The sequence below is a fragment of the Semicossyphus pulcher genome, unplaced genomic scaffold, assembly GCF_022749685.1.
Source record: "Semicossyphus pulcher isolate SPU_LCO1_2020_fin unplaced genomic scaffold, fSemPul1.0.p SCAF_23, whole genome shotgun sequence".
NCBI lineage: Eukaryota > Metazoa > Chordata > Actinopteri > Labriformes > Labridae > Semicossyphus > Semicossyphus pulcher.
This window is the reverse complement of record NW_027211697.1, coordinates 2897607-2914315: the sequence shown is the minus strand read 5'-3', so window position 1 is coordinate 2914315 and position 16709 is coordinate 2897607. Positions and strand designations below refer to the sequence as shown.

The 16709-nt window shown below is 39.7% G+C and overlaps 2 protein-coding genes across 2 annotated transcripts; one reads left to right on the top strand and one right to left on the bottom strand.

The window, feature by feature from the left end:
- Positions 1–1682: 1682 nt before the first annotated feature.
- On the top strand, positions 1683–11773 carry nags (N-acetylglutamate synthase). Its single transcript, XM_069674238.1, has 8 exons — positions 1683–2127; positions 3563–3843; positions 4052–4265; positions 4400–4580; positions 4739–4778; positions 6302–6433; positions 6605–6787; positions 8588–11773. The coding sequence occupies exons 1-8, from the start codon at positions 1753–1755 to the stop codon at positions 8766–8768; spliced, it is 1587 nt and encodes a 528-aa protein (XP_069530339.1). The 5' UTR covers positions 1683–1752; the 3' UTR covers positions 8769–11773.
- Positions 11534–14504, bottom strand: coa3b (cytochrome C oxidase assembly factor 3b). The gene is made up of 2 exons (XM_069674240.1): positions 14322–14504; positions 11534–13228 (listed from the first exon to the last, which is right to left on the bottom strand). Exons 1-2 carry the CDS (start codon positions 14488–14490, stop codon positions 13122–13124), a joined length of 276 nt encoding a protein of 91 aa, XP_069530341.1. The 5' UTR covers positions 14491–14504; the 3' UTR covers positions 11534–13121.
- Positions 14505–16709: the final 2205 nt, after the last annotated feature.

Sequence of the window (16709 nt, the reverse complement as noted above, 5' to 3'; positions counted from 1 at the left end):
TTTAGTTAAAGAAAAATCTTTAGTAAAATTGATATCTCAGCATTGACAAACTTTGATTTTACAATAGACACAATGGGGATATACTTTGGATTGTCTTTCTTAAACAATATCGGGATGCCTTTAAAGGAGTGGTGTGTAGGATTTAGTGGCATCTAGTGGTGAGGTTGCAGGTGGCAAAAAGATGACAAAAATATTTTGGAAAAGTGGAAACTGTTAAACGCAGAGTTGATTCACATGCAAACAAGTTAATACTCAGATTTCTCTCACTTAAGATGATAACAATTAACTCCTTTAACTCATGTTGCATTTTGTATCACATCACATGTAATGCATTTAATTCAGCGTAGACCTATGTTGTGAACAGCTGAAAGTAAAACATTTTATATCAGCTGTGCTTACGCATTTGTGTTAATATTTTGAAGCATATAATGTTGGACACAATGGATGTGTAATCTTAATAGTTACAAGGTGTGCATTAGATGTGAGGCAGTCAAGGTACATCACCTCTGAAGGCCTGTCTGCTTATTTAGTGTTGGATTGTGGATATGCTTGCAGTCCTTATTTCAACAGGAGTCACTGCAGTCTTGACTTAAATATTCATGCATACCAGCCAATGGTAACAGGAATAGGATAAGAGCATTCCAGTGGGGAGATTTTTAAGGACACATTGACAATGAAAGATTTTCTGCTGAATGGTGAAATTCATGCCCTGCGCATCCTCTTCTCTGCATTACTGCATACTCCCCTCCAGAGATAGACAGGGAGCACACAGATCTGACACGTACTGCAAACACAATAGTGTTTTTGATATTTTATTAATTATCCAACAGTAACAACCTAATAATTAAAGGACATATTTTTAATTACCTTTATGTTTGTTGATTTGCACACAAAATACAGTTTTAAATATAAAGTGTTTTCTTTTCTTTGTTTCTTTTCCTGCTTTTTGTCGAGAAAACTACAAATCATTACTGTAGTTTGCATTTGGAATAAAAGAAAAATGAGTTAATTGTTGAAACCAGCATTCATATGATTGGCTGAGTGCTGATCACGTGATTGCAGTGACATAAGTTGGGTGTGTTGAAGGCTTCCAGCATGCACTAGGGAAATAGATACCCTCATCGAATTCATTCAATGAGCGTTTGCCTATTGTTGTTGGTGTCATTCTGTTGCACATTCTGTACCTCAATGCTTCCACTATAATTAATCACTTTAAAACAGTGGACTTTTCATTAATTATAACAATTATAAGCATACTATGGAAAAGAAACTATGATCACCTGGAAAGCAGCTTTAATGTAACAATTTTTAATGCACTTCATGATTTAAATGTTTATGGGACAATCCCATTTAAGGCATTTCATTTAAATATTCTGGTTCAACAGTAAGGAACTGTCACTTGAGATTCATTATTTTTGCCCACAATATCTGAAACTACATTTTGTATGGTAAACTTTCATTCATTTATTTTATGTAGCCTAGTTTATCATAAGTATCAGTAACTAGGAGTTGTTGTTAAGGAAACAGTGTCCCATAATTTTAAACCAGAAGAATCCCAATATCCAGACTCGTTTGTCGGTTTTCATCGCAAAAAATAATTACTGGGGCCCTGTCTGAAAAAATCCGGGGAGTGCCATTTCAGCAGCGTTTTGTAGCTCTGTTGCTACTAGCAGTCAGCCGGGGCTTCGTGCGGAGCTCACCAGCTCCAGCCTACAGTCCGAGGGACTCAAAACCCTGCTGTTACCAAGTAACATGGCCAAAGTGAACGGCAGTTCCTCCGGTTGCCGGGCCGTTGTGATGGCAGGGAAGTACCTGTCGAGCCCGTCAGCCCCGGCTCTGAGCCGGAGCTCCGGCCAGCGTCATAGGAGGATTTTGGGTGTACAACGCCGAATGATGAGCTCTGATGCGGCTAGCACGGGAGGAAAAACCGCGGCTTTGGCCCAGCAGGAGCACCCGGTATATGTCTCCGCCGCTGACCGTCATGCCCTGGCCAACCGGAATCTGATTTACCGGGACGTAAAAGCTTTTCTTAATGAAGTCGGTGGAGACCCCAGAGAGGCTCGGTACTGGCTGACCCAGTTCCAGAGAGCGACAAAGGTCCAGTCTCCTGCCTTTGCCGTAATGGAGGTATGGAAAAAAACGTTATAAAATATGTTTAACCCTTTTCTCTAATAAAGTTTCAGTAGCTATGGTTTATTGTGATTAATACGCCGGCTGTTAGCGTTCCGGTTGTGATACGGAAGACCGCTAACGCCACTTCAGAAAGTGGGTCAAAGAAAATCCAGTTATGTCATGCGATAGTGCGCACATGTGAATTATTTGTGATGATTATAAATCTTTTAAATCATGTCCTACTGGGTCAAAAATGTTTTATTTTCATAATAAGTGGTGAAAAAGTTCCAAAGCAAACAAACAAAGACGAAACACATTTATGGCAGCTGTCAGGTACCACATATTGTACTTTATGTTCTATACTGTGTATTATAGGCGTTTGAATGCCACCTCCTACGGAATATGTGTGCACCTCAACACCTCAATATTGTTATAATATTCTGTCAAGTGCAGCCATGAAGTATGAAATAAAAACAAATAATAAACTTAATAGGAATAAAAGCTGCAAAAACAGGTAGTTCAAATCCATCTTTCAAAAACTACAAAGCAAAGTAAACAAAGCCACATTGGACAGGTCCAATTCATTTATTGAACTAAAAAATATCCAGGTTTTACACACAAATCTGACTGTGACATATGGTATATCTATACTGAGGTCCTGACTTCGCTAGTTATGAAGGTATTTGAAAAGCTCATCAAGAGAGAGCTAGTTGGAGCGGTGGAGGACTCCCCGGATCCTTTACAGTTTGCCTATAGGAGTAAAAAAGGGGTTAATGATGTTCTTCTTACCCTTACTTTTTAAACACCTTGAAGGGTCCAGGGACACATGCACACTTGTTGTTTTTAGATTTCTCTTCTGCTTTTAACACAATTCAGCCCCACATTTTAGCCAACAAACTGCTATATGATTTTAACCTGTGTCCTGGCATTGTTGGATGGACTTCTTGTGGACAGATCCCAGTGTCTCAGAGTTAATGGCTGTTTATCGGACACGTTGTTCTCCTCCACTGGTTCGCCACAGGGCTGTGTCCTTTCACCAATCTTGTTAATTTTGTACACTGACGTTTGACGCCGAAGTTCCCAGCCAGGAAGACACATTCTGAAGTTTGCAGATGATACAGTGATAGTGAGCTTGTTACAAGGGAGGTACACAGCACCTGGTCCAGTGGTGGACGATTTTATAGAGTGATGTGATAACTCTACTCAATTCTTATGTTTTAATGTTTTGTTTGTAACCGAGTCTATGTGTCTGTGTTCTTTGTCTTACTTGGCTGCAAAACAAATTTCCTTCCAGGGACAATACAATTAAAGTTGAAGTTGAAGGCAACTAACTAAAGGGGAAAAAATATATGCATTGTCCAAATTAAGCTTGTTTTGTGTTTTAGACACTTAAGACAGTGCTTATATCTTTATCCATCCATCTGTCGTCCTCTCTCTCTGTCTCTCCCAGGTGGACAGCTCAGTGTTCAACAGCAGGGAAATGGTTCAAAGCCTGGCTTTCGGGCTCTCCTTCCTCCAGCGAATGGATATGAAGCCTGTGGTGGTGATGGGCCGGTCTGAGTACGAGGAGATGGGGCCGATGGAACCGGTGGCTGGGTCTCAGTGCACCCGAGGGCTGGTGGAGCGCAGCCAGCAGCTAACTGAAGCGCTGCAGCAGCACTCTGCTACTGTCCTGCCTCTCTTCTCCGCTGAGTCCTTCCTGCTACTGCATGAGGCTCCACGTGGAAGCAGGTGAGGGTTAAAGCATACCAGGGCATCAGGTTTCTTTCTGGTTAAGCTCAACTCAGACTGGATCCTACATTTCCCATAATGCCCTACCTGCCTCCTAAATGCCATGTAAACATTTTAAGTTTCAAGCTCAAGCAGTCATGACCTTGATGACAGCATTAGGGTTATTCTTTAAAAAAAGAGATTATATTTTTTCCTCTCATTCCTGCAGTGCTGCATCCTCTGTTAGTGTGGACACCAGCCTCCTCCAGTGGAGTCTGGACTGCGGGACAATCCCTTTGGTTTGTCCTGTTGGGAGGGACAGGCAAGGTTGCTCAATAATGTTGGACCCAACAGAGGTGACGGCAGCTATCTCGCGATCCCTTCAACCGCACAAAGTCATGTTCCTGAACCACTCAGGAGGCCTCTGCAGCCAAGAACGCAAGGTTCAACTGTGATTTATGTTTGTTGTGACCTGATCTGATGTTTGACGGCTACCTATACAGAATAAATGTACATATACGGTATGGAAACACAATGGTTCAGCTTCACCTGAACCCCTTCTATTTGTGTAACACAGGTGCTGGGCATGGTGTCGTTCCCCAGCGACCTGCCGAGTCTGTCCGTGGCGGCGTGGCTGAGCGCTGTAGAGCGACGCAGAGTTTCCACCATAGCCAGACTCCTCAATCAACTTCCGACTGAGTCTTCTGCAGTGATCACCTCTGCAGACACACTGCTGAGTGAGCTGTTCAGCCACAGAGGTGAGACTGCTGACTCCCTCACAGAGTTTATGTGGAGCTGTCTATTTTAAGATGTAACCCAAGTGAGCTCTGGAGCATATTCGTGTGGGGCGCTGGTTTTGACCACTAAACAATGATATAAATGAGGTCATATCTAAATATGTTTTGGACTTCTGCAGGGTCTGGGACACTCTTTAAAAACGGAGACCCCATCCACCGGTATGTACTTCCTGAGTTTACTAATACACAAATGCATGTAATATTACCCTTATTCCTAAATTAAGCTCATAAACAAAAATTGCATCCATAAAAGAGCAAGGTTATGTATTACTCCACAAGTTTAAAGCCTCTTAAAAATTAGTTTGAAATGGTAAATGGCATGATCACGATCAAAGTTGTGTGTTTGTTAACTCATCGACAAAAATCTGTGTGAAAATAAACGATCATAATTATTAGAAAACCCTGGTTTAAAATACAGCTCATTTTGCTGTTGAGACCATAATAAGCGTTTTCTAGCCCTTATGTTGAGCTTAGGGCTGAAAAATGTACATCTCAATGTGCTCTTTTGCAATAGTCACATAGCAGGATGTGCAATCTCGGAACCCATCGGCTATAACCTGACGACGATATAACCTCTGGGGACAACGATGAACATGTCAGATGTGTCCGCTTTAGCCAGCGGTTAGCGAAAAGGACTTCCAGCCCAGACTTCCTTTTCCGCATGCTGCATTGTTTACAGTCCAGTTAGCAACTTGAGAAGCGACCATGTGTGTACAGATCAAAAGTGAAGCGAATTTCGCCCCTACAGACATGTCAGCAAAATAAACGGCGTCATTTCATGGTTCATTAAATCCCCCGGAGAGGCGTCCATTCATCTGTTTCTGGTGAGTCTCAGTTTTACTGTAAATCGTCAGTTATACAAAGGCTGCACTCTGGCTTACTTCAGCGGTATGAACCCCCCAAAAAAACGCTTTTCTTCTGATTTGTCTTAATTAACAGGTCTTGCCTTTGCCGAAATTACAACATCATGATGAAGATTAGTAAAAAGTAAAAATGAAGCTTTGTCTTCAAGAGGAGAAGAAAACTACTTTGGATTGATCATTTCTGATGCATTTGAGGCAGTTGGGAAATCTGAACACTGAACGGCTTTCATCATACAGCGTCAAACAGATTTGTCTCTAGTTGAATTTTTGATCTAGAACAGATTGTTAGTGTCAGCCGCTGATGGGAGCCGGGATGCCATTACGGTGTAATGAATGACTGTTTTTCCTGCGTACGCCACAGCCTGCTGATACGTGATTCGTCAATACTACTCGGACTATAAGCGTAGTACAAACAGAAACCAGAACACTTGCTGTACTAAAAAATCCATGACCCTCCTGTAAATAGAGATTACGGAATATGTGATATAAAGCAAGGCGATTAACTCAAGCTAATCATGCTACAGCTTTGTACTGGGTATAAAAGCCACATAGATGCCGTGTGGTGATTTTTTTTCACAGAATTAATTGAGCAATCTTTGGAATAAATGTCAGAATAAAACCACGCTCAATTCAGACCCAATATCATGAAAGTTTACAAAAACTTGAAGAACAATATTTCAAATTCAGATTAGAAAAAATTAGATTGTGACAGCTCTGTGGATTTGGGTTTCCAGTAGCTTAAAAAAACAAAAAGACAAACTGCATTTGACTCACCGACTGACTCCAGAGTACATTATTTGTGTGTGTGTTTGTGTGCAGGTATACCTCTCTGGAGAGGATTGATGTAGAGCGTCTCCTGGCTCTCATCAACAAGTCATTTGATAAAAACCTGAGGCGAGACTACATCGACTCTCTGAAAGGAAGACTGCACTCCATCTATCTCTCTGAAGGGTGTGTGAAACTGTGTATGTTTAAAATATGTAGATATAGAAATATATGCAAAAAACACGGTTCTAGTATAAGAATCTGCACCATCGTCCTTACCCAACATAAAGCATATCAAGTATATAAATGTCAACCCAGCAAGTCTCTCTCCTGAAGATTTGGTATCTGTCTCTGAAGGTACAGCGCAGCAGCCATCATCACAATGGAGCCGGTGAACAGTGGCACTCCTTATCTCGACAAGTTTGTGGTGAGCAGCAGTAAGCAGGGTCAGGGCACCAGCCACATCCTGTGGGAATGTATCAGACAGGACCTGGGCAAACTGTTCTGGAGGTCCAGAGCCACCAACAGGATTAACCCCTGGTAAGATACCACACACACACACACACACACACACACACACACACACACACACACACACACACACACACACACACACACACATTTTCTGGACTTTCATATTGGAGTTTAAAATATTCATTTTGAAGATTTTCATTTAAATAAATGTCTGTTATGTCACTATCTATCGCCGAATAACTAACTATAATGACAGCCATGTTTGAGAAAAAATTATTTAACCTGTATTTTGATTTTATAGTTTGACTCATGTCCCACCTGTTAACATGGAGGAGGCTATGGCAAGCCGTTTTAACATTTAATCGAACCAAGCTCCTATCTGTAATTACATTTTAGATAGCCATAATAGCATTTCTCCTAGTCAAAATTGTATTCTCACTAGTCAGAATGGTAATTAAAGATACCCGCAATAACATTCTTACTAGTAGAAATTGTATTTCAAGATATCTACAACTTTGATTGTACTAGTCAAAACTAAATTTAAGATATCTAAAAATCCTTAAAAAGTATAAGTGGCCATTTTAACATTTAATAGCTAGACTGGATATGTATTGCAGATATCTGTAATTCAATTCCTCCTAGTCAAAAAGAACATTTCAGATATCCACAATGACATTCTTCCTATCCACAATTGTCATTTCAGATATCCACAACGCCATTCTTCCTAGGACAAATGACGTCACTTTTGCCATTCATGTGTATTGGGCTTTCAATTTCAGATATCCACAATTACATTCTGGATATCTAGAATGAACATTCTGGATATCTGCAATAGAATTCTTACTAGGAAAAACTCCCATTTCAGATATCTTCAATCCAATTGTTACTAGTCATAATTTTCATTTCATAAAATGGCGTCCTGTCTACCCGTCAACAGATATCAACAATACTTTTATGGATATCTGCAATTGTATTGTTTCTAGTCATAATCCTAATCGTAGATATCTGAAATTACATTTTTACTAGTCATAATACGAATTGTGGATATCCATAATGACATTTTTACTAGTCACAATGTATTTTGGATATTCAAAATTACATTCTGGATATCTGGAATAGGTTTTCATTTTGGATATCTGAAATGAAAATTATGACTAGTAACAATTGGATTGAAGATATCTGAAATGGGAGTTTTTCCTAGTAAGAATTCTATTGCAGATATCCAGAATGTTCATTCTAGATATCCAGAATGTAATTGTGGATATCTGAAATTGAAAGCCCAATACACATGAATGGCAAAAGTGACGCCATTTGTCCAAGGAAGAATGGCGTTGTGGATATCTGAAATGACAATTGTGGATAGGAAGAATGTCATTGTGGATATCTGAAATGTTCTTTTTGACTAGGAGGAATTGAATTACAGATATCTGCAATACATATCCAGTCTAGCTATTAAATGTTAAAACGGCTTGCCATAGGAGGCGGGCTTTATGACCTATACTGCAGCCAGTCAGCAGGGGGCGCTTGAGATGTTTTGGCTTCACTTTTAGGGAGCTGTCATGTTGTCCATCTTTTTATACAGTCTATGGTTTCACAATATCGTTTATCCAGCAGAGGGTACCAAAACTCCATAGTATATGATAATCTCAACTCTGCCTGCAGCACGTGGTTATATTATATTATATATATTATATAATATTCATTATTAAGGTATTTTTTAAGAAAGCAGATTTATGAGTTATAAACATATCAGGACAAAATCCATGTAGAAAATGTCTATTTTCCAGCTCAAAAATAGTTTGTATTGGCCTCAGAGCCATAAGACCAGTAATGTCATTGGCGTATTTCTCTCTTTTTTCTGTCAAGGTACTTTAAACACTGTGATGGCAGCTTCGTTAATGGCGTGTGGACCGTCTTCTGGTTCGGCCTGACAGACATCAGAGATTCCTATGAGCTGGTGGAGTATGCCAAGGAGCTCCCCGACTCGTTCCACGCCTCCTGTCTGACCACCTCCCAGCAGCCCCCTGTTCCTGCAGCAGCATCCTAAGCTGCCTCCTCACAGTTGCTGGTTGCGTAGCGCTTTGGACTCTTAAATTGAGCCAAGGATCTGAAAAATCTTTTCTGTGCTGTTTTCTTTTCTTGGGTTTTTCTCACATCTTGAAACTTGAAAGCTGCAGTGAGCATTTCATACATACAAAAACTCTGAGACTGTTTACAAACTGACTGTTACTTCATACAAAACTGGTGCCTTTCAAACACAAAGTGCACTCCAGAGTGGACAAATCTCAAAACTGCCGTTTTACTTGACGCAGTCCACCTCCAGATCTTTCTAAGATCGATCATTCTGAAGACCAATAAATCAAAGTTTAGGGTTAACTTGTCACAAGGTGGCCTGTTCAGCCTGTGAAAACAGTTGTATATTGTTTCATTGGCTTTGTAGGGCGCTTATTCAAAAAAAACAACAACTTTATTTAACAAAGAAAATGAACATATTATGTGAGGCATGAACTTAGGTTGGCCCAATCCCAAACTCCACCCTAAAGCCTTAGCACTGAACCTTCACAGACTTTAATGATGTCAGGCATGCAGTGCGTGAGTCTGTGAGGGTTTGAGAGCTGCATAAAAATGAAGATAGGGACAGACACACTATCATGGCATCACATGTTGCCTGGAAACAAGATTAAATAATTAGAAATAAAGCCGACCTCAAGCATTTATACCTGTGTCTTGCATTACAGTGTTTACATATTTTAGAAAACTATCAAAAGTCAGGGAGGCGTTATTTTTACATTTTGTTTACATTTAGGGTTTTTTTGTTCAAACTTTATTGAGTACTACCTCAATATACGAACATTAGTTTACATTTAGTGGGGGGCTGGACAATCCCTTTTGTATACGTCACCAAGTTGGCTGTGAACTCTGGGTAACATCCAAGGGAAAGTCTGCAGACATACAGACTCACAGAAAGTCTGCAATTCGCCGTTGTGAAGTCTGCATCAGAGCCCTCACGCACTTGACGATTTGACAGTGGGACAGCATTAAGCACTCGCACACTTACCGGGAACACACCTCAAAGTCTGTGAGTGTGGAGATTGCGATTTGGCCGTTAATTAGTACCTTGATGATGTCATAACAATGTCATAAGGGTTGTCTTGGTTTCTGCCTAGAATCTCCAAATTTTAGACCGAAAGAACAGTGTTACAAACTAGGGGTTTGGAGTCATTAAGCGGTGAGCATTAACCAGCCAGGCAGGGAGCATGTTACCATGTTAAGTCAGAAAGTCAGAATATTATAGCTTTGGCTGTTTGATTCTGACCATACTTCTTAAACCGTCACTTGCAAGGCCTCATGCTTGAATAGCTAGAGTACACCTTATATCTCATTTTGTCAAACATTTCTTTGTGACAAATAACTGATTTTGCTAGTTTTCTAATATTTTGGCTGAAGGAATTGTGAAAGTGGCCAGTAAAGGTTAGAATCAACTAGGTTTTAGAAAGCTGCTTTGAAAAACAAAGCTCTCTTTGCCCTGGTTCTCAAGCATTTCTTAAATTCCAAAGGGGAAATTTCTGTGATAAAAGATACTGTCATTAAAGCACTTCAGATCAGACACTCCACAACTCGTGTTCCTGCTCTGTTCTTGTCAAGCCTTGCTTCTTTTAGCAACACTGAGAGTTAAACTTAAGATTTAAACATAGTATTCCTAGTATGAGGACATTTAAATAAAAAGGTGCTATATAAATAAAAATAAAGTTATCATTTAAACCTCATACTAGGAAACTAGGCTATTTCCTCATGTTTGAAATTTTCCTGCCCACTAGTTTTCTGTTGTGAAATTTTGTTTTTGACCTGTTGGTGTAGTCTTCAGATCAGAAACATTCGGGTTACATAGGCAGGTTCAGGTGACAGAGGAAAAATTATGTGCAGGATGTGGATGTTTTTTATCTTTTGTTCTTAATAACCTGGGACACTTGATATTTCAATCTGCATTTTAGAAAACCTGTTATGCTTAAGTAACCATACCTGAAACCTGGTACACACACTTTAATGGAACTGATGAGACAAAGGAAACAGAAAATTAATACAGCCTGATGCTTTTAGGCCTTTAGGAGAGAGACAAAGGGAAGAGGCCACTTTGTTTGAGTTGTATGCTCGAGCTGATTTCATGAAACCTTTCTTTAAATAAACTGGTGGCCTCAACTCAACATTGAATATTTGTTTTAACATTAAATTGCGTGAAGAAATAACGTGAATATGCGTGTTATCCTTCAGATGATTTGGTTGACTTATGGCTGCTTTGACACTTAATTGCTATCGTCCTTTTGGAGTTTTGAGTTGTTTTTAAAAAAAAATGATAATAGATTTTTTTTAGGCTTTTGAATGTCACTCACACTCTGTGTAACAGTTACAAAAATGAGATTACTCAATGATTTTGGTTTATATTTTTTATGTCGGTACATTCAGCAATTTGTTTTCTTTTCCTCAATAGTTTCACTTAGTCCCGCCCTGATTTGCTACAATTGATTTGTGCTTAGTAAACAGAGGAATTTTACCCAGGAGACAGCTGTTGGTCTCACATGGAAACAGATATCAATGTTGACCTAATACTTAACCTACATAGTGATCTTTTTCTAAACTTAAAGGTATAATAAATGTCTATTAAGTCACTATCTATCGCCAAGTGTTTTAGACACTCTTCTTCTCTGAGGTACAACAAGGGCCTTAAATACATGGCTACAGGATTTGATGGTAAAGCAATGCATACTGTACACATACCAGTAAATCAAAGTGAAATAAATCACACGCACAGACCAGTGAATACTCCCTGGCTCTTTATTCACACATTAACATTTGTTCATGTGGCTGCATCAATACACCTACAACTAAAAAAGTGCACACATTAAGTGTAGAAGCCACATTTGACCCATGTGTACTCTGACAGGGGGAATTTGAGATGTTGGTAAATTGAAGACAGATTGTCAAAACAAAATCTGAGACAGTTTTACAAACTGTGTACTTTTTGTTTGTGGGCCATAACTATTCCACCTTTCAAAATGTAAGCGTAAATAAACTTTATTTTTATTATTATATTTCATTTATTAGAGTCTATTTCACTTCACATCCAGAACACATATACTAGTGCAGTACACATGTAACCAGACCACAGACTTGAAGTTTCCCCCCCAAATAAGACTGCAGGCCATCATGATGAGAAGTTACCCAGCAAGTGTCATTCACCCACCACTCACTCTCTCACCCATAGACTGTATAAAAAGATGGACGACATGACAGCTTCCTAAAAGTGAAGCCAAAACCTCTCTATCGCCCCCTGCTGACTGGCTGCAGTATAGGTCATAAAGCCCGCCTCCTCCATGTTAACAGATGGGACATGAGTCAAACTATAAAATCAAAATACATGTCAAATACATTTTTCTCAAACATGGTTTCTGTCATTATAGTTAGTTCTTATTCTATTATTATTCTGACAAGTTTAGAAAAAGGAAAAAGGATGATTGACAGCTCTGTTGACAAATACGGCTCCTGCAGCAGATCTGTTCCTGATTAGTAGAGTAGAGGTGGAACGGCGAGAGGAGACACAACTAAAACAATCACTACAGTCATTGAAGTTTCCATATCTGTGAACGTCTGCTTCAGACCAACACAAAGAAGCTGTTCTGCTCTTAGACACGCCGATGTGCGGGATCCTTGCTGTTTTTTCGGTAATTTAGGTGTGTGTTTTGGTTAGCTGGCCGATCTCTACTGTGCAACTCTGGCTCCAAATGACGTCACCAGCGCAAGATGGTAGCCCCCGTCACGGGAGCTATTTTGGCATCAATTTCGTACAATGATAGCAGATGGAGACGCGTCATCCATCTATATATACAATTATTGATGCAGACACAAGCATCCAAAGTCTCTACAGCTGTGATCAGCTGTCCAAAAGAATCCAAAAGTGTTGGGCAGCATTGAAAGGAGGTATGCCTTTGAGGGTATTGATTGTTTTCTTATTTAGGTTGAAAAGTAGCACATCCTCACAGTTACAAGCCTCAAGTCTTGGTAAGGCTCGTATTGCCTTTGTTTTCTAAAACTGTGTGCTCTTGTTTGTTCTCATTCTATCGTTAAAAGCTGCCTCGTATACTGTCTTATTTGCCATGCAGAAAAAAAGTGAACAATTTAACACTAGATTTAATATATTTCCAGACAAAGAAACAATGCACAAAATTGTGACATGTCATGAGATGCCCTGAATTTGAATGGCAGGTCGTATCTAAGCATCTCATTAAGGAGAAGCTGAGCAGACATGACTTGTCACATATCACTCAGGGTAACTTCATACAGTCTATAGGTGTCGCTCCAGAGCATCCCCACCCAGTCAGTCCAGGACAGTTAATGGTCAGTGTCATCAGGAGTTGGCACCGGTCCTTGGCCCTCTGATGATGTGGATCTTGGCTTCATCATCCAACTCATCCATGATTCTTTCCTGTTTGACGGACAGGATGGTGTAGCTGACTGGACAACGAGAGGTTAAAGAAAAACAACAGCCATACTGGATGTTTAAATGTATATTTTCTTTTCTTGTTTTATTATTTAAAGCACTTTTCGACTGGCTGTTGCACTATGTGACATATACTTTATTACCAGGAACAAGTACTGCAATGTTTTTGCATTCAATTCTATCTAACTGTCCTGCTGTTGGTAATTTGCGATGGAGCACTAGTCTCCTGTCTGCAAGTGTTTCGGATTAAACGTATAATCCACAGCTGGCAATAATCCAAAACAATTCTCTATTCCCCCTGTAAATGTTGCTTAAAAAATATACCGTGTCCTGCTGTTTGAGGATACCTTTTTTGAAAACAAAACTAGAAATCTGGGAAAAGTTTTTAAAAATATGGGCTTTTGTTAAGAGAAAATGTGACATGATTAGTTTATGATGAAATAAAAAATATAAATAAACCATTAAAAAGATAACCACCTACAAAGGCTGATTTCATTTTTTCACAGTGAGGTTAAACATTCGAGACAACACATTACTGTTTTTAGTCAATTATGTAAATATCCCCTAACATTTTTTAAAAGGTGCTTGTGGGGTTATTGTACAATACTCTCTGTATTTCACATATTATTACGGTTTCTGGCTATACTTTTGTTTTGTTTTTTAAAACCATTGACCATGCATATTGTGGATAAGATTTAGTTTTAACATACAGTTAGTTCGGCTGACAAAATCCTGATGTCTGATGACAACCTCACAAATTCATTTGGCTTAGTTTAGATGGAAACTGTTTCAGTAAACTTTTTGTCAACAAATAAATAGTTAGTGTCAAAGCTGTACTGTACTCTATCTTGCTTAATGTGATGTTCACCATTTGCTATGTGCCGACTAGCTAAACTGAACTCTCTGGCTTACTGTTTAGCGATGTATTTTTTTGACCAGTTAACACCAGTTTTGTTTTTCAGTGTGCAGTTATCTATGCTAACCACCTAAATGTTTCTGTTTGTTTTTCTATTATTTGAGCTCTTAATTGAAGGTCACAGTTTATATGTTAGCCTATGTGTATTAGCTTATACTATCTATATGATTAGGAAACAATGCCAAGGATACACATGCCGACCACAAACGCTCCGATAGCCAGGCCAGTCAGCCGGTTTCTGCTGCGAAGCCGCGCTGAGTTTTGCTGCCAGTAGTTGAGTTCCTGTCGGCGGCGGAGGAGCTGTTTCTCTGCCGCTGTCAGTGTAGCTTTCGCCGGTCCTTCAGCTCCGTTCTCCGCCATGACTTGTTTGGGTAATAATCAGCTGCCGGAAAGACACGTGACATGAACCGGAAGTATTCTTCTTCTAAGAAGAAACGAGCACACAAAAAAGAGCACATTTCCATCTGCTGTGTCGGAGTGTGTAGGATTATTGCATTAAATCATCGGGTGCTGGTTGAAATAATAAAAAGAATCAATAAAATTGCAGCTCATATTTTTTTTTTCAATTTCCACTCGCTGTTTTAAATGAGTAAATACCTCAATTGTGGATCAATTTCTTTGACACAAAAGGCATGCAATACCACATTTTCAATATTTTCCACATTTACCTCCCCAAAATAAAAAAGCATTAAGCCCATCTAAGGACGGTGTCGATAGGAGGCAGTAAACTTCCGGTGACATAACAACATCACTGTAGAGCTGGAGAGGAAGAAGGCGGAGACACGAGAGAGAGGAGCGCGGTAGGATTGAAAATTGTTTGGCGGATTGCATAAACTGTACTTTAACTGTAGCATCATGTCTACTACTTCTGACGGTTATAGTGACAGGGAAATAGAGTGGATGTTGCCTCGGTCTGTGAGGCTGTAAAGGGCGCATAGAGAAAGACGGGAGAGCGCGAGAAGTTGGGCTGATGAGAGTGAGGCTAGACCTAGCACTTACAAGAAATTAAGGAATAGCCTGAGAATGGGAATGCAAATGAATCAAATAACAATGACAAAGAAATGTGATAAAATTAAGACAATAGTGGAGGCAGCTGGAAAGTTTCTTGACATGAAAGACATTAAAGCAGACCAGATCAATGATCTGCTGACAACAACTGAAGTAGGAGGAAATATTCAAGATGAGGATTTAAGTATTAATCATGGTTTTGCACATACTCCAGTGGAACGCTAGGAGCCTCATAGCCAATGGTCAAGACCTTAAAAAGTATATTTATGAGCTAGAAGTAGTTCCTGATGTGATCCGGTTGCAGGAAACTTGGTTGCGTCCTCATTTAGATTTTATAATCCCTGGGTTCAGCTCAATAAGGCATGACAGAGTAAATAAGCACAGTGGAGGGGGTTGTGCCACATTCATCAAAGACGGGCTGTCGTATAGGGAGACTTCCTCCTGTGAAGAGGTAGAGTGTGTTATTGTTGAGCTCTGTAGTCCAGAGAAAGATGGTAACATTAAGGTTATCAATTTTTATAACCCGTGTAAAAACCTAACCAGCGACATGTTAAAGGAAACAGCAGGGACAGAATATAGAAGGGAAATAGGGTGTGGGGATTTTAATGCGCATAACAGCTTATGGGGCAGCGATCACACTGACAGTAATGGATGATAGATCATTAGTCTGCCTTAATGATGGACAGGGTACACGAATTAATGTAAATAGAAACACAGTATCCTGTATAGATCTTACACTGGTGTCAGATAATTTAGCAAACGCTTGTGAATGGTCTGTCAAAGGGGACTATACTCTAGGAAGTGATCATTTCCCAGTAGTCACTATCATAACTAAAAATGTATACAAAGAGGAGGGTTGCACATTTGCAAGATGGTGTTTTAATAAAGCTGACTGGCAGAAATTTAGGACGTGTAGTGAGGAGACAGCACACCTGATAACAATAGAGGGTAGTGTAGAGGAATATGTGTCAAATAACTGAACGTATTTTAAATGCTGCAAATCAGAGTATCCCAAAAAGAACAACTAAGGGGGATAAGAAGGTGGTTCCTTGGTGGAGTGAGCAGTGTAGCAAAGTTATTAAAGAACGAAACAAGGCTTTCAGAGAGCTACGGAAAATTATGACACCTGCGAATCTTAAAGATTATTAAAGGAAAAGGGCAGTGGCTCGTAGAACAATTAAAGAAACAAAAAAGAGGGCTTGGAGAGAATTCTACTCCACCATAGGTAGAGAAGTTAAATTGAAAGATGTTTGGTCCATGTTTAAGCGAATGAGTGGGAAAAGGAAGTCAATTAAAATGCCAGCACTGATTAGTGGACAAAAAATAGTTGTGTTAAATAAAGATAAGGCAGATATGCTAGACAAGGTATTTGCAGCCGTGCATAGTGGTTAGCATCTTGACATCCCTTGTAGGAGCCATGTTTTATTTATAAACATTATACCGCCAAGCCACTAGGCGGCAGTATTTCCTTTGTGTACTGACCTGAACCGGAAGTTGGCGGGGGTCAGGCAGGTTACTTTAGGTTCATCAGTGTTGCACAGGTGAGGCTGATTATAGGGAGAAGCAAACAG